General features: G+C 41.5%; 1 protein-coding gene across 1 annotated transcript in view; it reads left to right on the top strand.

Annotated features, from left to right (window-relative positions):
• Positions 1 to 26,842, top strand: part of LOC132401346 (dynein axonemal heavy chain 6-like) — a 545,526-nt gene that overhangs the window by 271,682 nt on the left and 247,002 nt on the right. The window contains exons 39-45 of the mRNA XM_059983475.1: positions 3,979 to 4,110; positions 7,225 to 7,486; positions 8,947 to 9,167; positions 10,639 to 10,891; positions 12,480 to 12,591; positions 22,101 to 22,333; positions 23,355 to 23,471. Of these exons, the coding sequence (XP_059839458.1) occupies positions 3,979 to 4,110; positions 7,225 to 7,486; positions 8,947 to 9,167; positions 10,639 to 10,891; positions 12,480 to 12,591; positions 22,101 to 22,333; positions 23,355 to 23,471 (1,330 nt within the window). The remainder of the gene's footprint in view (positions 1 to 3,978; positions 4,111 to 7,224; positions 7,487 to 8,946; positions 9,168 to 10,638; positions 10,892 to 12,479; positions 12,592 to 22,100; positions 22,334 to 23,354; positions 23,472 to 26,842) is intronic.

Below are 26,842 nucleotides of genomic sequence, written 5' to 3'. Positions count from 1 at the left end.
GGCCACTCAAAGCTGCTGTGCAGGTTGACTGTATGGTTTAGAAGGCATACAGTGCATTGGCCTTCGTCAATCGTGGCATTGAATTTAAGAACTGAGAGGTAATGTTGCAGCTATATTGAACCCTGGTCAGATTCCCACTTGGAGTACTGCGCTCAGTTCTAGTCAGCTCACTACAGGAAGGATGTGGAAACTATAGAAAGGGTGCAGAAGAGATTTACAAGGATGTTGCCTGGATTGGAGAGCATGCCTTATGAGAATAGGTTGAGTGAACTCGGCCTTTTCTCCTTGAAGCGGAGGAGGATGAGAGGTGACCTGACAGTGGTGAATAAGATAATGAGAGACATTGATCCTGTGGATAGTTGGAGGCTTTTTCTCAGGGCTGAAATGGCTAACACGAGAGGGCACAGTTTTAAGGTGCTTGGAAGCAGGTATAGAGGAGATGTCAGGGGTAAGTTTTTTATACACACAGTGGTGAGTGCATGGAATAGGCTGCCAGTGATGGTGGTGGAGGCGGATACGATAGGGTCTTTTAAGAGACTCCTGAATAGGTACATGATACATTAGAGAAATAGAGGGCTATGGGTAACCCTCGGTAATTTCTAAAGTACATGTTCAACACAGCATTGTGGGCCAAAGGGCCTGTATTGTGCTGTAGGTTTTCTTTGTTCTATGTTCGATATAATGAGAAGAAAGTTTTACTGCAGTTATCCTTAACTCTGGTTAGGTTACATCTGGAGCACTTTGGGCACTATACTTCATTGAAGATATACTGGGTTTGGATGGAATATAGTGCTGATTCCATAGCAGGAAACACTTCTTGCAATTGCTGACATAAAGTTGATACTCTTTTTCACCAAAAGTAAAACATGCGAGTGTAGGTTTTTGCAAAATAACTCCCAAACCTAAGATCAAAAGTATGCTAAAAATCCTAACATAACAACATCATCACATCAGTCCAGCCTCTTAAAATGAAACCCCAACTCAATGTTGGTGGTTGTGAATTATGTACCTTTCTCCCAGTTACATTACCCTACACAGTTCCCATCGGAATTCACTAAAACCAGCATTGTGAGCTTGTTTGGACCTCAAATGAGCCGCCTGGCTTGGGTCCTGTGTTCAATGGGTAGAAGAACCACAGGTGCATCTGGCTCATCAAGAGATGTGTTGACACGCTCATGGCCATGTTGTGACACCAGGGGCATGACCGTGGAATACTCCAAATCTTGGTGGGCCAGTTTAAGGCAATCTACCAAAATATGTTCAGGCTTACCCAATTATCAATGATAAAAAGACCTTTCTCCCCATTCCAAAATGCAGAAAGGGTCATTTTTAAATGGACGTAAAGGGATGTTGGTGTGTGTCATGGTGGATGAAAACAGACGAGGCAGAATGTAGGTAACAGAAACCCAAGAGTGCTGAATGCTGTGATGGGAGGTAGGAATAGGTGAAAAGGAGTTGAGTTTACTGAGAAGGGTGGAACATTGTTGAGGGACCAACCAGGTGGTGTGGCGCCAGGAGTGAAATCACCTGGCACTCGGAATGGCTGCCCATATACCAACTCTGCCGGAGATGACTGCAGGTCCTCTTTTGGAGCAGTTCTGAGCCTCAGCAGGACCCATGGGAGACCATCATGCTGACACCTATCAGTAAGTAAAGTCCTCAGAGCAGCCTTTAAGGAGCAGTGAATAAGTTCAGCAGCTCACAGAATGAAGTGGTGACAAAAATTTACCACACCTAAAAACTCCTGCAGGCTTTTTTGTAATGTGGAGCGGTAGGAAACCCATAATAGTAGCTACTTTTGATGGGATGGGTTTTGTACCTTCTGTGGAGATGTGATGGCTGAGAAAGTCAAAGGTTGACACCCTAAACTGCCATTTAGCAGGGTTACTAATCAACCCATGTTGGTTTAAGTGCTCGAAAAGTGTGCGGAGATGAGATACGTGTTTGGATTTGGAGGCACTGGCAACAAGTATGCCATCCTGGTAAAACAGAGTCCGTCAGCTGTTGGAAAGTTTGTGCTGAAGTTTTTCAGTTCAAACAGTATGTGCAGAAACTTAAAAAGGCCAAACGGGATTATTAGAGTTGTGTTGAGGATGTCCTCCAAGCACGCAAGCACCTGATGGTACCCCTAACTAAATCAAATTTGGAACAAATTAACTTCCCAGCTAAACATGTTGAAAAGTCTTGGATGTCTAAGACTGGGTAACGATTGAGGGTGGTGGCCTTGTTAAGGCACCAGTATTCACCACATGTCTGTAAAAGATCAGGTGACTTTCCATTCTCACAGCTGTGGAATTGCTGACTGATGCTACTACGTAGTAAAGTTTGGTGCTGTTGGCGGTGATTTTTCACAGAGCAAATTAGGCCTCGGCTTGTACAAACCGGGTGATGCCATTTTTCTCCCAAAGCTCCAGCAGCTTCAAACGACTGCATTGGCTGGCATGTTCAATAACTCTGGAATCATCCTCTCATGTCGGGATCACCAATGTAGGTTTTCACAAATAAAACAAAGTGAAGCATTTTATATTTAATGAAACCCATAACCAAAAGAGCTAAAAATCCTTATGTAATAACATCATAAAGTCAGACCAGCCTCTTAAAGTGAATTCCCAACTCAATGTCAGTGGTTTTGAATTATGTACATTTCTCCCAATTATGTTACCCTACACAAGCATTATTCATAATTTTAAACCTTAGAACAGCAAAAAGCTTGATACCGTAAATTTGAAATAAAAAAATCAGTAAACATCAATAACACGCAGCAGGCCAGGCAGCATCTGCCGAGAGAACAGAGTTAATGTTTCAGTTCAGAGATGAAGGGGCAGAATGCTTTTTGCATTTCTACTTTTACTTCAAATCTGAGATTAGTAGGTTTTGGATAACCAAGGATGTGAAAAGATACAAAGGTAAGATAGGTAAATGAAGTGGGTTATGTGGGTCCTCATAAAGCTATTGAACAGTCATCTCGTGTGAAAAATGAACTCTTGACCTCACAATCTACCGCGTTATGACCTTGCACCTCATTGTCTGTTTGCACTGCATTTACCCTGTAATTGTTGGTTATTGCTTTCCTTCATACTACCTCAATGCACTGATGTGATGAAATGATCTGTATGCAAAATAAAGATTTTCACTGTACCCTGTACATATAACAATAATAAACCAACAAACCTCAAAGGATAGGAAAACAGACTAAAAGAGCCAATTAGGCAATTCCTTTCCCTATGTTCCTGAATATCTTTTTCAATAACCTGTTATTCACCTTTTGTGCAACCATAAGATTAGAGGAACAGCACCTCATATTCTGCCTTTATGGCTCCAACATTGATTTCTATAACTTCTGGCAATTATTTCCTTTTCTTCTTCCTTTTGTTTTCTCTTTTCTCACCAGCCCCCATTAACCCTTCTCTTTCCCCTACCCAGCTCTCACAATCTGGCCATCACCCACGTGTTCCTCTTTCCGGATCTCCTCCTCATCGTTTTTTCCCTTTATTCTATGTTGCACTGCCTTCTCCTATTACACTTCATTTTCCTCATCCCTTTGTTACTTCCACCTATCACTTCCAAGCTTTTCCATTCTCCACTCCCTCCCTTGCATATTGGCATCCTTTTCCCCCACCTTTTTATACTATCTCTTTCTTTTTTGACCCAAAACATCAACTGTCCATTTCCTCCATAGACGCTGGCTAAATCACTGAGTTCCTCCGGTATTGTGTGTGTGTGTTACTCATGATTTTCAGCATTTACAGTCTTTCTTGTGTCTTGAATTGTTATATAAATATACATTCAATATTATAATGTGGATATATTTTGTACAATGTTTACTCGTGTTAAAGATATATTTAAATTTATTTCTGATAACTATTGAAACGAATTCTAGCTGCTTCCTTCTGCTCTTGGTTCTGGTTTCGATCCAAGGGAGAGCACTCAGCACCAAGTTACATTGTCCCTACTGTTTTCTCTTTCCTCTGTCCACAGGTACGTCATGGCGTGATGCTGGTGGGCCCCACCTGTGGCGGTAAGACAGTAGCTAGGATGATTCTGCAGAAGGCCCTGGTCATCCTGCCAGGACTTGTTCCAGAGGCCATATCCGAGGCCAAATCACTCTCGGTCAGTGAATTTTTTATTCATTGCAAACATACTATGAAGGGCTGATCAGACTAAACCAAAATCATTATTGACTCTAATATCCTGACAATAAAAAGGCTTTGAACTTTAAGAAGCATAGAGTAATAGAAAGATATAACACAGAACTGGCCCTTCAGCCCACTCGGTCTTTAATGACCATTACCACCAATTTGCTTTCTAACTTAATCTTGTTTTAATCTTCCCACATTCCCAACAACAATTTCTAACTCCCCCACTCCACTTCAACCCAGATACTACCACTCACCTACACAAAGGCAATTTACTGTAGCCAATTAATCTACTGGCTGTCAAATCTTTGGGATGTGCAAGGAAACCAGAGTATCTGGAAGAAGCCCAGAGGTCATAGGGAGGAAACACAGAGCTCATAAACTGCACACAGACAACACTCAAAGTCAGGTTTGAACCCAGGTTTCTGGAACTGTGATGCAAGGGCTTGAATAAGATCCCAAAGAGGTGAGATGTTGTACCTGCTGTGTGAAATTAGTTCACATCATCTTCCTGCTGTAGTGGTTGGGGCTCATGCCACCTAAATGTTTCCTTTGCAGTCCAGATCCAGACCAGGATTGGCAATGACTGGACACTCCTAGTTATTCCCAGTGGAATCTCATTAAGGTGGGATGACACAATCCTGAACTCATTTATGTAGAAATCCCCAGAGAAATTGAGAAGATGATGTTGCCTGAGTGCTGGTCCACTCCTGACCTGATGATCACAGAAGTGTGATAACTTTCAGCAGTTCACTCCACAACACAGGCAGCAATGAGTATTACTGGTATCCTGTAACAATATGTTAATTATCATCACTGATTTGTTTACTTCCAAGTTGCTTGTCATTGAGGGGCAACTGGACCTCAGTCAGTTCAACTGAAACTCTGTCAAAGTGTTAGTGCTAAGAGACTGTCACATTGTGGGAGAGGCAGTACTGAGGGAACATCGCACTGTGGGAGGGCAGTAACGAGAGAGTGTCATACTGTGAGAGTGGCAGTGCTGATTGAACTCTAATTGGAGAGAAAAATTCAAAAATCTGACGTGCAAAAGGACTTGGGAGTCCTCATAAAGGATTCCTTAGAAGTTTAATTTGCAGGTTGAGTTGGTGGTGAGGAAGACAAATGCAAAGTTAGCAATGCAAATACAGAGGAAGGATGTCACGCTGAGGCTTTATAAGGTACTAGTGAGGCCTCACAGAGTATTATCAGCAGTTTTGGGCCTTTATTTAAGAAAGAATGTGCTGACATTGGAGAGGCTTCAAAGGATATTCACAGAAATTATTCTGAATGCAAGGCTTATGATTTGATCATCGGATGGCTCTGGGCCTGTACTCACTGGAATTCAGAAGAATGAGGGGGGATCTCTTTGAAATCCATCAAATGTTGAAAAGCTTCAATAGAGTGGACATGGAGAAGATGTTTCCTATGGTGGGGGAGTCTAAGACCAGAGGACACAGCCTCAGAAGGATGCCCATTTAGAATGGAGGTGAGGAAGAATTTCTTTAGCCAGAGAATGGTGAATCTCTGGAATTCATTGTCACAGGTGGATGTGGAGGCCAAGACATTGAATATATGAAAGGCAGAGGTTGATAGATTCTTGATTAGTCAGGGCATGAAGGGATATGGGGAGAAGGCTGGAGACTGGGACTGAGAGGGAAATGGATCAGCCGTGATGAAATGGTGGAGCAGACTTGATGGGCCAAATGGCCTAATACTGCCCTTGTATCTTACGGTCTAAATGCATATTGTTGGATGTACTGAGGGAGGGTTGCACTGTGCAAGGAGCAACGCTGAAGGATGTTGCTGTACAGAGGAACAACACTGAGAGCGTGGTGCAGTGCTGTGCAATCAGTATTGTAGGAGTGGGTCGCTGACAGAGGGCTTTTATCGGGTTAGTTTTGCATGGTTTGAAGGCTCACACTTAAGGAGAACTTAAGGAAAAGCAGTGAAAATGGGGGACTTACAGTTCTGAACAAGTTTTGTTTTGAGAGAGGTACTGAGTGAGTGTTGCATACTTTTTCTTGCCCATGTGAGTTTCCTTATTTTAGGTTCTGGGAGTCAGATTTTTAGTTCCTGGAAACTCTGGAGCAATTCCTAACCAATTAGCAACCAAAGATCCAAACCGTCCTGAACATTTAACCCATCATTGTTGCTGCATCATAAAGTGTCAACATGATGTACTGTAACAGCTCATCAAGGCATTTTGATAGTACTTTCCAAACTAACTGCTCTGGCACCTAAAGCAAGAAAGTGCTAAGAAAAACCATCTCTGGGAGTTCCTACATGCCACAGACCACATTGGTTTAGAAATATAATACCCACCTCCATTTTCATTTATCTAAATCCTGAATACTTTACCCAGCAACACTTGGTCTACCTTTCCTGTGTCGGCTTCTGATTGGCCACATTTGGAATATTGAACTTTTAATAGGCCTCATTTGAAATATAGCAAGGACGTGAAGGCTTTGGAGAGGGTTCAGAAGATGGTTATCAGGATGCTACCTGGATTAGAAAATACTACAAATGTAGTTATAAGGGGAGGTTGAACAAATTTGGGCTGTTTTCTCTGGAGTCTCAGAAGCTGAGAGGAGATCTAATAGAAGTTTATAAAATTGTGAGAGGCATAAATAGAATCTGTCTGGTTATAGGCTGGTCAGTGCTTTTACCAGGGTAGAAATGTTGAATAATAGAGGGCTTAATTTTAAGGTGAAAGGAGAAAAGTTCAAGGGCATCTGCAGGGCAAGCTTTTACACAGAGTGTGGTGGTTGCCTGGAGCATGCTTCTAGGGAAAGGTGTGGAAGCAGATATCACAGTGCATCAAAGAAGCTCTTGCTTAGAGACATAATTATGCAGGGAATGGAGACCCATGGATTATATACAGGAAGAAAGGATTAGATTCATTTGGCTCCATGCTCAGCATAGACACAGGCCAGTTCCGGCGCTGAACTCCTCTGTGTTATATATTCTAAAATCCTACAAATGAATGGCAAAAAATCTCACATGGAAAGCTTCACTCTAAATCCCAGAGATGAGGGACAATTTCTAACCTCTCAAACTGTTTCCAAGATTTTCTCTGTACCCTCCACAGAGTTCCATTGGTAAGAAAGGCAAGGTGGAGATATTCACTGTGAATCCCAAGTCCATTAGCCTTAGAGAGCTCTATGGGTATCTGAACCCACGTACAATGACCTGGACTGATGGTCTATTGACACAGGCAATGCGGAAGTTTGCCAAAGACCTTCACAAAGATCATGGCCGTGAGCCTGAGATGAAGCTGATTTCTCCTTCGTTCAGCAATGTAGAGAGGAGTTGGACTGAGCTCCAAGATCACAAGAGTCAGGAAAGAGAAGGTAGGTGCACCTGAGCAAAGAGGTTGCTAAAGTGTAACTAATCCACATTTTCTGCCCCTCCCTCACCATTTTCTGTGTCACCTTTTCAAAGAACTTAATCAAATTTGTGAATTTCCAAAGACATACTGACTATCCTCAGTCAGTCCTTACCTTTCCAAATGCACATGGATCTTGCCATTCAGAATTCCCTGCAGTAACTTCCCCAGCTCTGTTGGCTAGGCTCATTGGAGACATTCAGACACACTTACAAACACAAGTAACTATTAAGAATCTTTCAGAACTTTTATTGGAAATGTAGAATAAAATCCCATAACTCTCAAAAGCATTTAAATCCCTCAAATTTTAATAAACAAAATCAGGCATTCCCATTGAAATTATGGAGGAACTGTCTCTACCTGGCTCAGGAATTCATTCTGAGTGGAAGAGGTAGCCTGACCTCAGGTTCCCCTACTGCATGAGATAAGGTACTCAAGGCAAATGAAAATCAAAATAGTGCAGATGTTGGAAATCTGACATTAAAACATAAACTTCTGGAACTACCTAGCAAGTCAGGCAGTGCATGTGGGAGGAGAAACAGAAATAATGTCGCAGGTCTGTGACCCATCATCATTATGAACCTCGACCACTTCTAGATGCCATCAATCAGGAGGTACAGAAGCCCAAACAACCTCTTCCCCACTGTTACATGGTTCTTAAGCCGACCTAAAAAAATCCTAATTCTACATTTTTGTATACTTCCCTCAGCTTGTACTAATGCATTTTATCATTTGCTTATTTTGTCATGTAAGTTATGTATAATTTATGTTAATTTAAGTTTATTTAATTAATGTTTCTCATATTTGTAAGTTACTGTGCTGCTGCAAATGAAATGGATTTTCAGGCTTTTATACTCTGGGGTCTGCATGCCCATAACAATAAACTTAAAGGTTCTCAGACCTGAAATGTGAATGCTGTTTTCTCAGAAGCTGTTTGACCTGAGGAGCTGCATGTTCCCAGCATTTTCTATGTTCATCTCATAATGATGACCAGCAAGCTGCTGGATTGTGAAATCATTGTGACAAAGGGTCATCTGCAGGTGCTTTCTGACCTACCGGATCTTTCTACCTTCATCTGAGCGGTTTGCTGGACCATTCCATAATGTAAATTTGGTGTCTGATTTGGTGGTAAGGATGAATGATTTAATCTCTTGAGGGACATGATTAAACCATTAAAATTTGGTCTTGTCAGGTTCAAGCAGATCCCGAGAAATGAATGTTAAAAATGGGCTGAATAAGAAATAGAAACAGAATTTGGTTCTTCAGCCCTTCATGCCTGTTGTTTCATCAGTAAGGTCATGGCTCATCTTTCACCCTTTGCCACTTCATTACAATAACCCCATGTCCCTTGATTCCCCCAACATCTAAAAATCTATAATTTTCTGCAAGCTTTTCTAAAATCTGCCCCTCTCTGCACTACTCCAGATATGACACTGATGAGCAGTTGGAGGTGGATAATCATGGATGGCCCTGTGGACACAGTCTGGATCGAAAACCTCAACACGGTGCTGGATGATACAAAAACCCTGTGCCTATCTAATGGGGAACGCATCAGTTTTCCGCCTGGCATGAGGCTCCTGTTTGAGGTGGACAGCCTTTCCCAAGCCAGCCCTGCCACTATCAGCAGGTGTGCCATGGTCTATATGGTAAGATATCATTTGCATTAGTATGATAATGCAGATTATCAGAAACAGCAAAATGCATGTTCTTGTGAACATTTGAGAGATTTAATTATTTGTGGAGAATTAAGTCTACTGTGGAATTAAGCCTACTGCTTCAATTACTTAAGATGAAATGTCAAATTGTGCTGTGGATATTGTTCTCTGCAACAGGATTTAAATGGGTTTGAGTGTTTGGTGAAAGCCTGGAGTTTATTGTCAGGAAGGATCCTGCACTTTGATAAGAGGGATCTAAAGGTGGATTATAATTTAAATATATACTATGAGTAAACAGGCATTAGAGCTCATGATTTGCAAAAAGATAACAGACTGGTGCAGCAAGTAGATGATTTGGTGTTGGTATTGGTTTATCATTGCCATATGTACCGAGGTACAGTGAAAGGCTTTTGCCTACTTACATTAAAGCAGATCACTCCATACATAAGTACATCAAGGTCATAAAAGAAATACAGAATGCAGAATATAATACTGTAGTTACGTAGAAAGTGCAGTGCAGGTAATCATATAAAGTGCAAAGGCCTTGATGAGGTAGACTATCATGAGTTCATCTTTAGAATGTGATAGATCCATCTGATAATCTGATAACAACGGTATATTTTAGCTGTCCTTGAGTCTGATAGTACATCCTTACACAAGAGGAGAGAAGAGAGAATGACTAGGGTAGGAGCAGCTCTTGATTATGTTGGCTGCATTTCCAAAGCAGTGGAAGTGTAAACAGAGTCAATGGAAATGAGGTGGTTTGTGTGATGGAGTAGGCATGTTCACAGCTCACTGCAATCTCTTGTAGTGTTAGGCAGGACAGTTGCCATACCAAGTTTGAATGCATCTGGTTAAGATGCTTTCTATAGTGCATCTGTAAAAATTGGTCATCAGGGACACACCGATTTCCTTCACTTTCTAAGCAAGTAGAAGCGTTGGTGTACTTTTTTGGCCATAGTGACAATGTCACTGGTTATGGAGAAATTACTAATGATATTTATACACAGGAACTTGAAGCTTTCAACCATCTCCACTTCAGCACCACTGACACAGTGGCATATTGGCCCATATGGAAAAAAGAGTACAATTTGGAAATTGGGAAATTTTGTTACAATTGCACAGTGTGTTGGCAAACTGTACAGTGTACAGTGCACAATTCAGGTTCACTTCCATAAGTAAGCAGTCAAAGGGAGATCTACCAGGCTAGTTCCTGGGATGAGAAAATTTCCCTGTGAGAACTGTACAAGGTTCCATTCTGGTGAAGCTGCAACACAGATTACAAATACATGTGCCAAGCAGGGAAAACTGTATATGGGTGAATCCCAAATTGTTATCTGTGTACCATTACCAGAAATACAGTCAGCTAATAAGAAGGAAGAATTCTGTATGAGAATTACTTTGCTATGGCCTTGTATTTAATGGCATTATTAAGATTGGCTGTCTGTGATTTTCACAACAGGACCCAGTTGATCTTGGCTGGCAACCTTACGTGAGGACCTGGTTGGCCAAGCTCCCGGAGCAGCTGCCTCAGGGTGGCAGAGAGTGCCTACAGACCCTCTTTGACAAAAGCATGTCAGCGGGCCTGCGCTTTGTGAGAAAGTGGCAGCAACTGTGTCAGTTCAATGTGCCAGATCTGGGCATCGTGATGACTCTTTGCCGCATTCTCCAAGCTCTTTTGGACTTCCTGAGCAGGAATGGTGGTTTTGGAGCAGGTTGGTAATCCTCCTCATTGTGATTGCGACTATTGAGGGAGCAGTTTTACACCAGTAGAAAAGCCTCAGTGTAGATGTGCAATCCAGGCAGGAGGATGGATTTACCAGGCTGTCAATAATGAACATGGACCCTCAGTGCTAAGATGTGGAGCTTCAGGGCCACACCTTCACAGACACTGAGTTGTGTGCTGTCACCGGGGTCTGGCAGGCCCCACTTCTCAGCACTGAGCTCCACCCAAACCAATCAATGCCAACTCTCATGGGGAGTCTCTCCACATTGAATTGTTGGCAAATCGTTAGCTCAGAGAGTGGGATTCACACCTGGTTCCTAAACAGTAGTAAAGAAGGCAGGAGTTCACGATAAGTTCAAAAACAGCAGTGGGAGTGCAGGTGCACATGCAATGTAATGCTCTACAGACTTGAGTTTAAAATTCAGAAAGCCCTGTTGCATCTGTATAACATTTTGGTTAGGCCACATTTGAGTATTGTTTGAGGTTCTGGTTACTACAGTACGGGAAGCGTATGGAATTTGTTGGCGGGGGGGGGGGGCAAGTAGTGCTCAGAAAGTTTAAAGGGGATGTGAAGATACGTTTTATTTTACACAGAGGGTGGTAGGTGTCTGGTTTGTGCTCTCGGGAATGGTAGTGGAAGCAGATATGATAGTGATGTTTAAGAGGTGTTTAGACATGTGCGTGAATAAACAGGGAATTCTGTGATATGGACCATATGCAGGCAGATGTGATTAGTTAGATTAGCATCAAGGTCAGCACAGTCATGGTGTGCCAAAAGACCTGTTCCTGTGCTGTATGCTCTATATTCTATAACTCCTTTTAGCACCAAGTCCTGGGAATGCATCCTGAACACTAAGTACACATACTCTGCCTCTTTTGTCAGCTATGGATGACCAGAAATTATCTTCACTCTGAGTCAGAAGGTTTTGACTTCAAACACCACTCCAAGCGCGTAACCCAAGCTGATGCTCCAATGTAATCCTGCACTACCACAATAATCCCTTTTGCATCACTGTGACGAAAAGCAGGGGAGTTCTCTCCAGGGTCCTGGCCATTATTTATCCCACAGTCAACATCACAAGATGAAGAAACTGCTGAGCATACGTTTCTTGTTTTATTTAAACTGCAATGTAAGCTGCACTTCAAAAATGTTGAAGTAGCTGTAAAATAGTTCTACTACAACCTTTCAAATGTGAAGTCGTATTCATAGTTGCATATAAAACTCAGCTGAGATTGTACTCAAACAATAGTGGCAGACCATAAGAGTGATTTAAAGAGGAAGCAATGCAGAGACCTCTTTGATATAGTGGGACCACATCCATATCAACTCATGACTGCTCAAAACAGAGAGAAGGAGTGTCCAACATCTCACTGAGACCATTGAGTCTGTTTGTTGGAAGCTTGCTGAAGCCCAGCAAAATATTGGAAGAATGCACTGTATCTAAAACTAACACTCACCCACCCCAGTAGGCATTCCCAATCCCTGTGGACTGGTCTCTAGATCTCCCATTAATCTCCTCAGCTATCTTAAAATTTGCAGGAGTGAAATAAGATACTGAACATCTTTCTTTCATCAGGTGTTTCTGCTAGCTCTAGTGAAGAAGTCAGTGACCCCAAAGGGCTCTTTATGATGGTAACCCCTGAGGAAAGTCCAGGTGGACAAGACAATCAGGCCAGTTCTGGATCCAGGTGAGGTTTAACACAGTCCTGGCTTGTCCATCTGATGCAACACCAATCACATGGAGTTGTGTGCGAGTTCCTGCAAGAGTAAGGTATTCAGCTTTTCATGCTTGCTTTGATATTCAGTAAGATCATGGCTGATCTATTATCTCAGTGGATAATTTGCTTACCTATTATGACATTGAAGAAACATTCAGCCCATTGAATGCATGTCATTACCCAGCAGAGTGTACCCATCGGTTTCATCATCCCCATTCTCATTTCCTCTGAGCCCTTCATCTCATTCAGTCTCACGTATCTATGAATTTCCCTTTGATGTTTCTGCCATTTACCTACATTAGGAGTGAATTACTGCAGCCTTTTAACTTACCAGCACATCCTTGGGAGCTGCAAGGAAACCAGGGGAATCTCATGTGGTTGTGGGGCAAATGTTCCAACTCCGCATGGTCAGAACTGGAGGTCAGAATCAAAGTAAGGCTGATGGAGCTGTGACCACAGCAGCACAACCTGCTGACCTGCCATGATGTTTCCCTGCACCAACCTCATTCCCCAATATATACAAATCTATTTGTTTCACTGCCTTTACACTTGATTACTCTGCATCAACTCTCAGTGACTACATTGCTGTACATGTGTAACTCCGAAAGCACTATCTGGTCTCTGATTTGCTTTACATCATGATTCAGACAGCCACTAACAGTCTAATATGACAATATGAGGACATTTGAAAGGAGAGTGAGAAGTCAACCACGTTAAGGGACTGGAGAAGCCTAAACTCCACACCATAGTTCAGGATCAAACCTGATCCCTGGTGCTGCCTCAGGAAAGCTGCCAACATAACCAATGACCACTCATTCTATGTTCACCTCTTTTCCATTGGGGATAAGCTTGCGAACACATGCCACCAGACTCAATAGCAGCCTCCATCATAGTATTGTTAGACTCTTAGATGGATCTCTTGTACAATAAAGATGAATTCTCGTTCTCCCAATCTACCTCATTTTGGCCCTTATACCTTAGCTGTGGATTTGTACTGCTGCCCTTTCTCTCCATTGGTAACACACCACCCAGTGGCCACTTTGTTAGGTACTTCCTGTTCGCACTGAGTGTACGTCTGTGGTCTTCTGCTGCTGTGGTCATCCACTATGAGGTTTAACATGCTTTGCATTCAGAAATGTTCTTCTGCACAGCACTGTTGTAACACATGGCTATTTAAGTTACTGTCACCTTCCTGTCAGCTTGAAACAGGCTGGCCATTCTCCTCTGACCTCTCTCATTAACAAGGCATTTTCACTTGTAGAACTGCCACTCATTGGATGTGTTTTTTGCACCACTCTCTGTAAACCCTAGAGACCTTTGTGTATGAAAATCCCAGGAGATTAGTAGTTTCTGAGATACTCAAACCACCCCATCTGGCATCAACAATCACTCCACTTGGATTGTATTTCTTCCGCATTCTGATGTTTGTTCTAAACAACAACTGAGCCTCTTGATTATGTTTTTATGCACTGAGTTGCCACCACATGATTGGCTAATTAGATATTTACATTAACGAGCAGATGCACAGATGTATCAAAAAAAAAGTAGCTACTGAGTGTATAGTTTGCACTTTGATGTTGAGGCAGCCCCTCTATTTGCCTAGCCACTGTAGTCCAGACCTCGCTTCTTCATTATCAACCAGCCTGCCAGTTTTTGTATCATTGGCATTCTTCTTAACTGTGTCTTTTACATCTGGCCAAATCATTTATGAAAAACAAGGGGTTTAGTACTCAATTTAAATTCTCTGAGCTAGCTGGTTTATCTGACCCATGTGAGGTAAGTGAAATGATTGTTAAGTAAGTGAAATGATTGATTCTTTCAACAGTAACTTGACAAATTCATTAAACACAGTGGCCCCACTTTGGGTTAAAAAATCACTTAGTAACTCAAGAAATCATGCAAAGTAGCTGTGAAAACTGGAGGAAAATAGGCTAGAAGTCCACTGTCATATTTTCAAGAAAAAACTAGCCTCCATTAACACTGCTATAGACTCTGCAAGAAAAGCCTATTTTCCAGCAGTATAGCGACGATTCAAGAAAATTGTTCTCAACTATAAACTGGCTGATGAATCCTACTGCAACATATAATGTCCTCGGTGAAACTTCTGCCATAAAATGTAAGGAATTCTCAACAATTTTATAAACAAAATTGCTTCCATTAGGAAGAATATTGCTGTAGATGCTGGTAACCTCTATAAAGTAACCTTGTAAAAGTGATGGCAACCGTGTCAAAATTTACAAATATTTCCAATTCTGAACTCTATAAGATCGTTACAAAGAGTAAAATGTTTACTTGCTGTCCAAACCCTATGCCACTTTTAGAGGACATTTTTTAAACATTAGTATTTTTAATTCTGTTATGAAAATTACTAACATGGCTCTTGAAAGTGGAATTTTTCCAGATGCCTTCAAAATTGAGGCTGTCAAACCCCTATTTAAAAAGCCAAACTTTGATAATGAGGTACTAGCTAACTACAGGCTGATAATCAAATCTTCCCCTCCTGCGCAAGATACTTGAGAAAGTCATTTTCAACCAACTCAGCAACTTTCTGAACGAGAACAATATTCTAGAGAAGTTCAATTGGGTTTTAGAGCAAACCACAGCACAGAAACCACCCTTATCAAAATTGTCAGTGACTTTAGGCTCAGCACTGATGCTAACAGAGTCTCAGTTCAAATTCTTAAAGATCTAGGTGATGCCTTCAACACAGTTGACCATTCTCCTAGATCACCTTGGGAACTAGGTTGGCCTTTCTGTTGTGCCTGTAATTGGTTTCACTCATATATCTTAGAGAGAAAATTTTTTGTCTATCTTGGAGGTCAATTTTCTAAGAGATATGGTGTAGCTTTTAGTGTTACTCCTTTCTGTACCTTTCCCGGCAACTGGATCCCCAACGTCCTAACTGGAAGACCACAATCGGTGCAGATTGGTAATAATACCTCCTCCTCACCGACAATCAACACTGGTGAACCTCAGTGGTGTGTGCTTAGACCACTGCTCTACTCTCTCTATACCCATAATTGTGTGGTTAGGCATAGCTCAAATGCCATGATAAATCTCAGATGGAGACAAGAGTGTGTACAGGAGCAAGATACACCAGCTAGTTGAGTGGTGTCACAGCAATAACCTTGCACTCAACCAAATGTAAGACCTTGTAAGACCAAAGAGCTAATTGTGGATTTCAGAAAGGGTATGATGAGGGAACATGAACTAATCCTCATAGAGGGATCAGAAGTGGAGAGAGTTAGCAATTTCAAATTCTTGGGTGTCAAGATCTCTGAGGATTTAACCTGGTTCCAACATATCAATGCAGCTATAAAGAAGGCAAGACAGCAGCTATATTTCATTAGGAGTTTGAGGAGATTAGGACTCACCTAAAATACTTGAAAACTTCTACAGATGTACCATGGAGAGCATTCTAGTATGGGGGAAGGCAGCTACTGTACAGGATCGAAAGAAACTACAGAAAGTTGTAAAATTAGTCAGCTCCATCTTGAGTATCAGCTTCCTTAGTATCCAAGGCATCTTCAAGGAGCAGTGTCTCAGAAAGGCTGTGTCCTTTATCAAGGACCCCCATCACCCAGGAAATGCCTTTTTCTCATTGTTACCATCAGGAAATAGACAATAGACATTAGGTGCAGTAGTAAGCCATTCGGCCCTTCTAGCCAGCACTGCCATTCACTGTGATCATGGCTGATCATACACAATCAGTACCCCGTTCCTGCCCTCTCCCCATATCCCTCGACCCCGCTATCTATAAGAGCTCTATCTAACTCTCTCTTGAATGCATCCAGAGACTTGGCCTCCACTGCCTTCTGGGGCACAGCATTCCACTTATCCACCACTCTCTGGGTGAAAAAGTTTTTCCGCATCTCTGTTCTAAATGGCCTACCCCTTATTCTTAAACTGTGGCCTTTAGTTCTGGAGTCACCCATCAGCGGGAACATGCTTCCTGCCTCCAGTGTGTCCAATCCCTTAATAATCTTATATGTTTCAATCAGATCCCCTCTCATCCTTCTAAATTCCAGTGTATACAAGCCCAGTCGCTCCAATCTTTCAACATATGACAGTCCCGCCATTCCGGGAATTAACCTTGTGAACCTACGCTGCACTCCCTCAATAGCAAGAATGTCCATCCTCAGATTTGGAGACCAAAACTGCACGCAATACTCCAGGTGGGGTCTCACCAGGGCCCTATACAGCTGCAGAAGGACCTCTTTACTCTTATACTCAATTCCACTTGTTATAAAAGCCAGCATGCCATTAGCTTTCTTCACTGCCTGCTGTACATGCATGCTTACTTTCATTGACTGATGTACAAGAACCTAGATCTCGTTGTACTTCCCCTTTTCCTAACTTCATTTAGATAGTAATCTGCCTTCCTGTTCTTGCCACCAAAGTGGATAACCTCACATTTATCCACATTAAACTGCATCTGCCATACATTTGCCCACTCACCCAACCTGTCCAAGTCACCCTGCATTCTCATAACATCCTCCTGACATTTCACACTGCCACCCAGCTATGTGTCATGGGCAAATTTGCTAATGTTAATTTTAATCCCTTCATCTAAATCATTAATGTATATTGTAAACAGCGGTCCCAGCACCGAACCTTACGGTACCCCACTGGTCACAGCCTGCCATTCCGAAAAGGACCCGTTAATCACTACTCTTTGTTTCCTGTCAGCCAGCCAATTTTCAATCCATGTCAGTACTCTGCCCCCAATACCATGTGCCCTAATTTTGCCCACTAATCTCCTATGTGGGACTTCATCAAAAGCTTTCTGGAAGTCCAGGTACACTACATCCACTGGCTCTCCCTTGTCCATTTTCATAGTTACATCCTCAAAAAACTCTAGAAGATTAGTCAAGCATGATTTTCCCTTCATAAATCCATGCTGACTCAGACTGATCCTTCTACTGTTATCCAAATGTGTCGTAATTTCCTCTTTTATAATTGACTCCAGCATTTTTCCCACCACAGACGTCAGGCTAACTGGTCTATAATTCCCTGTTTTCTCTCTCCCTCCTTTCTTGAAAAGTGGGACAACATCAGCCACCCTCCAATCAGCAGGAACTGTTCCTGTATCTATAGAACATTGGAAAATGATTACCAATGCGTCCACGATTTCTAGAGCCACCTCTTTAAGTACCCTGGGATGCAGACCATCAGGTCCCGGGGACTTAACAGCCTTCAGACTCAACAGTCTATCCAACACCGTTTCTTGCCTAATATAAATTTCCTTCAGTTCATCCTTTACCCTAGTTCCTTTGGCCACTATTACATCTGAGAGATTGTTTGTGTCTTCCCTAGTGAAGACAGATCCAAAGTACCTGTTCAACTCATCTGCCATTTCCTTGTTCCCCATAATAAGTTCACCCGTTTCTGTCTTCAATGGTCCAATTTTGGTCTTAACTCTTTTTTTGCTATTCATATACCTAAAGAAGCTTTTACTATCCTCCTTTATATTCTTGGCTAGTTTACCTTCGTATCTCATTTTTTCTTGGTGTATTGCCTTTTTTGTTATCTTCTGTTGCTTTTTAAAAGCTTCCCAGTCCTCCAGTTTCCCACTCAACTTTGCTATGTTATACTTCTTCTCTTTTATTTTTATACTGCCCTTTACTTCCCTCGTCAGCCACGGCCGCCCCTTACTCTCCTTAGGATCTTTCTTCCTCTTTGGAATGAACTGATCCTGCACCTTCTGCATTATTCCCAGAAATACCTGTCATTTTTGTTCCACTGTCTTCCCTGCTAGGATATTGTTCCATTGAACTTTGGCCAGCTCCTCCCTCATAGCTCCATAGTTCCCTTTGTTCAACTGTAATACTGACACATCCAATTTTCCCTTCTCCTTCTCAAATTGTAGGTTAAAACATATCATATTATGGTCACTACCTCCTAATGGTTCCTTTACCTCAAGGTTCCTGACCAAATCCGGTTCATTGCACAACACTAAATCTAGAATTGCCTTCTCACTGGTAGGCTCCAGTACAAGCTGTTCTAAGAATCCATCTCGGAGGCACTCCACAAACTCCCTTCCTTGGGGTCCAGTACCATTCTGATTCTCCCAGTCTACCTGCATGTTGAAATCCCCCAAGACAACTGTACCATTACCTTTGTGACATGCCAATTTTAACTCTTCATTCAACTTACACCCTACATCCAGACTGCTGTTTGGTGGCCTGTAGATAACTCCCATTAGGGTCTTTCTACCCTTAGAATTTCTCAGTTCTATCCATACAGACTCTACATCCCCAGATTCTATGTCCCCCCTCACAAGGGACTGAATATCATTCCTCACCAACACAGCCCACCCCCTCTTCCAGTCAGTCTGTCCTTTCGATAAGATGTATATCCTTGAATATTCATTTCCCAGGCCCTGTCCGCTTGAAGCCATGTCTCAGTTATTCCCACAACATCATACTTGCCAATTTCCAACTGACCCTCAAGCTCATCTACTTTATTCCTTATACTTCATACATTCATATATAATACTTTTAATTCGGTACTCCCCTCTTCTTTCATATCAATTCCCATTTCACTTGGCCATACTGTATGATCTCTTCTTGAGCTTTCTACTCCATTGATTCTGTTGTCCTTTTTAACTTTTCTTTTTTTCACTTTCCCTTTAACTCCATCCTTATATTTCCAGTTCATCCCCTCCCTCCCCCCACTACTTAGTTTAAACACATCCTTGTTGCAGTGGCAAACCTGTCTGCCAGAATTCTGGTCCCCCACCTATTAAGGTGCAACCTGTCCCTTTTGTACAATTCATCCCAACCCCAAAACAGATCCCAGTGGTCCAAGAATGTAAATCCTTGCTTCCTGCACCAGTTCCTCAGCCACACATTCAGATCCATTATCTCCCTGTTCCTGCCCTCTCCAGCACGAGGAACTGGAAGCAAACCAGAGATAACCTGGAAGTCCTGCTTTTCAGCCTTCTTCCGAGTTCTCTGAAGTCCCGCTGCAGAATGTCCTTCCTCTTCTTCCCAATGTCATTTGTGCCGACATACACTACCACTTCTGGCTGTTCACCTTCACCCTTGAGGATTCCCTGCAATCGGTCCATGATGTCCTGGATCCTAGCACTGGGAGGCAACACACCATCCTTAAATCTCGCCTGTCGCCGCAGAAACCCCTTTCCGTACCTCTTACTATGGAGCCCCCTGCTACCATGGCTCTTCCTGATGTCTGACTCCGCGGCTCTGCTTCTGCACCAATTTTCACCAAAAGTGGTACAGAAGCCTAAAGGCACACACTTGGCAATTCATAAACAGCTTCTTCCTCTCTGCCATTCAATGGAACTGAAATACTTTTGGTGGTCCCAAAGCCAAAAGAGATAAACTTCTTCTTAAACTTGAGTTGGCTCCACTTGAAAAATCAGGGGAAACAAACCCGAGTGTTATCCTTGACTCAGATTTGAATTTTAAATTCCACATAAAGAAATGACCAGAGTAGTATTTCTACACTTAAATACTGTAAAGGTATGTCCATTTAAGCCACATAACGACATGGTGGTTGTCCATTGTGTCAGACGATGACAGGAAACCTGTGTAGGAGAGTTTTTAAAGTGGTAAAGCCCTTGCACTAAAGTAGATCCATTCTCACGACCTCAGAAGTCCAGGTCCAGTGGTACAAACAAGCGTCTGCTGAAAAACTAAATTTTGTCTATACCAAATAGACTAAATTACTGCAATGCACTTTTTATTGGATTTCCAATGCAATCTATTGACGAACTTCAACTCAGTCAGAATGCCATTACTAGAATCCAGATGAAGGAACGTATCACTACCATATTAGCTACTTTACATTGGTTTCAATTATCTTTTAGAATTTATTTTAAAGTTCTCTTACTTGTTTTTAAAGTGCTAAATGGTCTGGGTACTCGCAGAACCAATTTCATTTATAATCCTGCTCCAGCTCTCAGGTCTTCTTCCACTAGTCTCATAAATTTAAACAAACCCCTCAAAAGATAATTCACAGATCAGCTTCTTTGATCTATGCTCCTGAACTGTGGAATTCAAACTTAAAACTATAAAGGAGGCAGCCTCAGTTAACACTTATAAACAGCAGCTCAAAACCTATTTATTAAACCTTGCTTTTAACTAACTTTTTTTAACTTTTATTTTCATGTTTATTTTTATTTTTTAATTTTATTTTCATGTTTGGACTTTATCCTATTGTAAATCACTTTGAATATCACCTGTATGAAAAGTGTTCTATCAATGTTATTATTATTATTATCGTATATTTTTTTCTCAGCTCAAGCAGGTAAAACCTAAGGTAGAGCATAGCCAAGCATGCTCTTTTATCAATTGCTAGGAACTTTCGGACTATTCGAATGTTGTTTAGTATTGTGGCTTTCTGAAGATTTACTTTATTACAATATTATTATTAGTACCGAGCCCTGTGGAATGTTGGGCTTCTGACATTTAAATTGCTGGCAATTGTTACTTCTTGCTTTCTGCCACTGGCCCATGTAAAGTATCATTTGCCATTTTCCCTTGGATCTCCCAGCTTTTTACTTTCTTGCTCTCTCTGCCATCTGTGACATCAGTTGCCTCACTCACATCAGCTCTTGTTACTTCTTTAAGCAATTCATCTTTCTGTGTATCCTCCACATCTCTCCATTCACTTCATATCTATTTGTTTTATTGCAAGCAACGACCATTCTCTGCTTAAAAAATTGCTTCTCATATTATCTTTAATCATCTACCCTCTATGATCTTAAAAGAATGTCCTCTGATGTTTGAAATTTCTACCCTCGCGAAAAGATTCTGACTATCCTATCTATGCCTCTCTTAATTTTAAAAATCTCTTATCAGGTGTCCCCTCATTCTCCAACAGACTAGAGAAAACAGCCAAAGTTTGTCCAAGTGACTAAAAATGTGGGATATATCTTATTCATACTTTTAAAGATGTCAAGTCCTTATATATGTCCACACTTTCCATGTTCATCTTTCCTAATACTCCATGTTCTTTGTCCTTAATTTCAGTGCCTACTTGTTCATGTGCAAAGTACCCTGTATTCAGTCAGAGCTTCATACATCCTCTGCCCCTTCACTTAGGTGTGGGTGTGGTGAACTATGTGCCTGTCGGGACACGCCCCTGCTGACTGCTCCTGTGGCTCCTCCCACAGGCCCCTGTATAAAGGAGGTCTGAGGCCTGACGCTCGGCCTCAGTCTCCAGGACATTGTATGATAGACACACACTCCTGGTTCCTTCTTCCAGTCAATAAAAGCCGATATCTCGCCTTACGTCTCAGTGTGAGTTATTGATGGTGCATCAGTGGGTTTGGTCATTAAAGGGTCCCAATCTTCCCTTTTTAATCCTCTTACCCTTCATTTATATATGAAACACATTTGTATTTTCTTTGATTTTATTTGCTAATAACTTTCCATGTGTTTCATTTGCCTCCCTAATTTCCTTTTAACTTTTAATAATTGCATGATGTTTGATGTTCCATGGGACTGCAGGCCTGCAAGGTGGTTTTTACAGAAGCAACCAAACCAGCTTCCCTCACTGCTGGCAAAGCTCTACGTCTTTTCCTTCACCTGGGCAGTTGGAGGCTGCTTGAAGCATGAAGATGATTGTGAGGAGGATGACCTGGTCGGAGTCAGTGACAGAGTCAAAGAGGACATGGCGGTTAAGGTCACGCTGGACTTCAACACTTTTGTCCAAAAGATGTTCGGGGGGAAATCAGAATCCTGTAAGTCTAGATGAAGGGTTTTAATCTGAAATGCCAACTGTTTATTTCCGTCCATAGATGCTGCCTGACCTGCTGAGTTCTTTCAGCTTTTTTTGTGTTTCTGCTAGTTTCCAGTATCTGCTGTCTTTTGCGTCTCTGAGTTGCTGCTTGTTAGAAGTAATGTTTCTCTGCCACCTCTGACCAAGAGAAGGGGCAAGAAATCATGGCTGAATATCAAATTAATGACTGGTCCTGCCTTTGAGCAGCTTTCAATCCCTTTCCCAGATGGACTGCACCAGCTTGTTTCCTCATCTTAGTGAATACCTGAAATCCTAAATGAACATTGAACATTCTAACACAGTTTAAATCCCCCTCTGAATTTTGATTACATTTATCTCCACATTTAAATTAATATGCAGTAAATGTATAAAGAATAAATTTATTCTGTCTCTTTGCAGAATAAAAGCAATGGTATAAATATTCAGTTGGTTAGACTGTATCTATGGAGAGAGATTATTTAATGTCTTTTTAAAGTCAAAGTTGACTTTCAAAGTGAAAGTTGAGTTTGTTGTCATATGCACAAGTACATGTATGCACAGGTGTAATGAAAAGCTTGGAGCAACATCACAGGCACATAACATCATATAAGCAACATTCACAATAAATACTGTATACATAAATCATACACACTTTTTACAAGAAATAAAACAATTACACAAGAAGAATTCTACTTTATTGCAAAGTGATCAAAACAGTCATAGTATTTCTGAATTGCAGTGATTAGGATTTTGCAAGTTGGTTCAAGAACAGAGTGATTCTTGAACCTGGTGGTATGGGGCTTCAGGCTCCTATTCAATGGTAGCTGTGAGAAGATGGCATAGCCTGAATGTGATGATAGATTTTGCCTTCTTGAGGCAATGCATCCTGCAGATCTACCAGTGGTGGGGAGAGGTGTATAAAGTAATAGCAAGGGCTGTAACCAAATTGTTTGACTGGAGGAACAATATGCCCGAGTTTGATTCTATTGTCATCTTTGTTACAGCCGTTCAGTTTCCTGCTGAGAAGGCCACTGTCTTTGAATACTTTGTGGATATGCAAACAGGGAAATATGTAACCTGGGACAAGTTGGTTCCATCCACTCAGATGTTAATTTCTAAAGGTAATCAGAATCCAGATTCCTATTTTTTCATGAAAGTACATGTGTGTGTGCTAATTGGAGGTTAATGTGTTGTTAACCAGAACTAACCTGAAATGATATAATTATCTTTAGTTTGATTTTATAAATCATTACTGTACTTACCATCCACTCTCCCCTTATTCCCACCCACTTTCTGATCTTCTTCACGTTCCTTGAGTTACATTAGAAGAATAAAGGATAATCTTGCTGATAAGTACAAAGGCTGTCAGGAGCTTGGAATATACTGATAGGGGATGCAGAGGAAAAAAATTTAACAGCAACACTTAAGAAACATTTAGACAGATTACAGGCCAGGAATGAAGGGATATTGACCATGTGCAGGCAAATGGAATTAGTTTAGATTAGTGTCATGGTGGGCACAGACATGGTAGGCCAAAAGGCCTTTTCTGGACCGTACTGTTCTATGTTATTTGCTTTATGATGTGGCATAAGACTTTCAGAACTGAGGAGAAATTTCTTCACTGAGTTAGTTTTGTACCACTGGAGTTCTCTGCCACAGAAGACTATGCAGGTCAAATCGTTTAGTATATTTAAGGAGGAAGTAGATAGATTTCTAGACAAAAAAGGCATCATGTGATCAATATCAATGGGTATTTTGATGGTTGGATGGACATGCTGGTCCAAAGGGCCTGTTTTTGACAATATATGCTACAGTTCGAATACAGAGAGACATGAAAGTATGTAGGACCGTGAACCCTGAGAACATTCTCTCAGGATCACATCAGAGACATTTCATTACTGTAAGACAATTTCTTTGTTTTTGACCACCTTCTCCGCCATCTACCAAAATGGTTTTGCTGCTGTCAATTTGACCAATACTTATATTCCTTCACTCTGAATCTTTTGTTCTCCACAGCCCACTTCTGTCCCTGAACCTGATTATCTCCTGGTGTGGTTCCATCTTCACTGGATGCATACTGTTATCATTACCATCATGCTCAGTTTCATTTGCTAAAATAGCTCTCAGCTCAGAACCACTGGACATGGACTTCGTGAGCTAAACCACCCTTCAATTACTCATTCCTAGTTGCCCTCAAGAAAGTAATAGTGAGCTGCCTTTTTGAACCACTGCAGTTCTGGAAGTGTGGGTATACTGACAATGCCATTAAGGAGAGGGTTCTTGGATTTTGAAAGAATGGCAATATGTTTCCAGCCATGTTCAGTCAAAAGTCCCATGCAATTGATGCATCACCACCTTATCCTGAGATGTTCATCTTCACAGAAGCCAATTGTGAATGGAGTGAATTCCATTCACTCCACGTAATATCAAGAAACCACTGAGAGCATAGAGCACTGCAAAGGCTGTGGGACCAGCCAACATCTCAGCTGTAGTGCTGAAGGCCTAGGCTCCAGAACTAGCTCAATCCCTACCAGGTAGATGGATAGAGATGGCTTTGAGAGATGTGGGTCAAATGCAGGTGATTGGAACTAGCTCATATAGGCAAGTCAGTTAACACGGTGGAGTTGGGCTGAAAGGGCCAATTTAACACTGAATAACTCTGACTCAAGGACCATTGTCGTCCTCTAGACAAAGTGAAAAAAATCCAGCTGTATCTTATCTACAATAGCTAAAAGGTATAGATTTTACGATGGTTGCAGTTTGTGGGTCTGGGGCTCCCTATATATACATAGGAGTGGTAGAGGCAGAAACCATGAACACATTTGAAACAAGTCCTGGCAACCAGTTAACATGCAGTAATGTGTAGAGCTTCAAACCTGGACCTGGGAAGTGGGAACATCCTAAATAAATCGCAGTTAATTGACAGAAAGAGTGGACCAAATGGCCTCTTTCATTGTCGCCATTTTCTAATGTTCCATGAACATGCTCAAATCTCAAATTCTTGCTCACTCTGTGTGTCCCTAGTGTGCAGGCTGTACCTGTGGTCCCTTTGGATATTTCTTTGTTAAACTCATAGGCAGGTTGTTATAGCTTTGAATGGCTCTTGTCTAATAGTCAACAACTCATTAAAGAAACACACACAAAATGTTGGAAGAACTCAACAGGCCAGGCAGATGCTGGACTGCTGAGTTCCTCCAGCATTTTTTGTGTGTTGCTTGGATTTCTAGAATCTGCAGCTTTTCTTGTCTTTGGGCTAATTAAAGAATTAGATTTAATGAGGAGTAATTACTCCAGTAATATCCAGTAATACTATTTTCAAGGTGGCAGAGGGATGGGAACCAGAGTGATTGTGCTGAAGATGAAACAGTTGCTTTACAAACAGAAGCAATGTGTGGTGAGACTCTTAGCAAAGAAGGGCTGATGATAGGGCAAAATTGCAGTCAAAAGGTTGAGTTGCAACATAAAGGGTGGACAAAATCGAAATGGGTGAATACAGAACTGAAGCTGTTATATTTGAATGTGTGTAGTTTATGGAATAAGGTAGATGAACTTGGAGCACACTTACAGATTGGCAGGTATGGCATTGTGGGCGTCACTGAATCACAGCTGAAAAAAGATTATAGCTGGCAGCTTAATATCCAAGGATACAGATTGTATTGAAAGGACAGGCTGGAAGGCAGGAAGGTAGAGAGTGTGGTATTGTTTTGTTGGTAAAAATGAAATCAGTTCATTAGAAAGAGGTGACATAGTGTCAGAAGGTGATGAAATATTGTGGATACAGCTAAGGAATCGCAAGGGCAAAAAGACCCTGATGGGAGTTATATACAGATTCCCAAATAGCAGTTAGGATATTGTCTGTAAATTAAAAAGGGAGATAGAAAATGCATTCCAAAGGGGAAATGTTACAATAGTCATTGGGGATTTCAATATGCAGGTAGATTAGGAAAATCAGATTGGTGCTGGATTTCAAGAGCAGGAATTTCTAGAGTGCCTACAAGATGACTTTTTAGAGCAGCGAGCAGCTCATGGTTGAGTCCACTAGGGGATCAACTATTCTGGATTTAGTGTTGTGCAATAAACTAGAATTGATTACAGAGCTCAAGGTAAAAGAACTATTAGAGGCAAGTGATCATAATATGATCAAATTCACCCTGAAATTTGAGAAAGAGAAGCTAAAGTCAGATGTATCAGTATTGCAGTGGAGGAAGGGGAATTACAGAGGCATGAGAGAGGAGTTAGCCAGAATTGATTGGAAAATATCACTGGCGGGGATGGCAGGACAGAAGCAATGGTTGGAATTTCTGGAAGCAATTCTGAAGGCACAAGATCCCAAAGAGGAAGAAGCATTCTAAAGGAAAAATGACACAACTGTGGCTAACAAGAGAAATGAAAACCAATGTAAGAACCAAAGCGAGTACATATAATAGAGCAAAAATTAGTGGGAAGTTAGAGGATTGGGAAGCTTTCAAATACCAACAGAAGACAACTGGAA

This window comes from Hypanus sabinus, chromosome 10, assembly GCF_030144855.1.
Source record: "Hypanus sabinus isolate sHypSab1 chromosome 10, sHypSab1.hap1, whole genome shotgun sequence".
Taxonomy (NCBI): Eukaryota; Metazoa; Chordata; class Chondrichthyes; order Myliobatiformes; family Dasyatidae; genus Hypanus; species Hypanus sabinus.
Note: the sequence above shows the minus strand (reverse complement) of the source record. Positions and strands in the feature narration are given on the sequence as shown.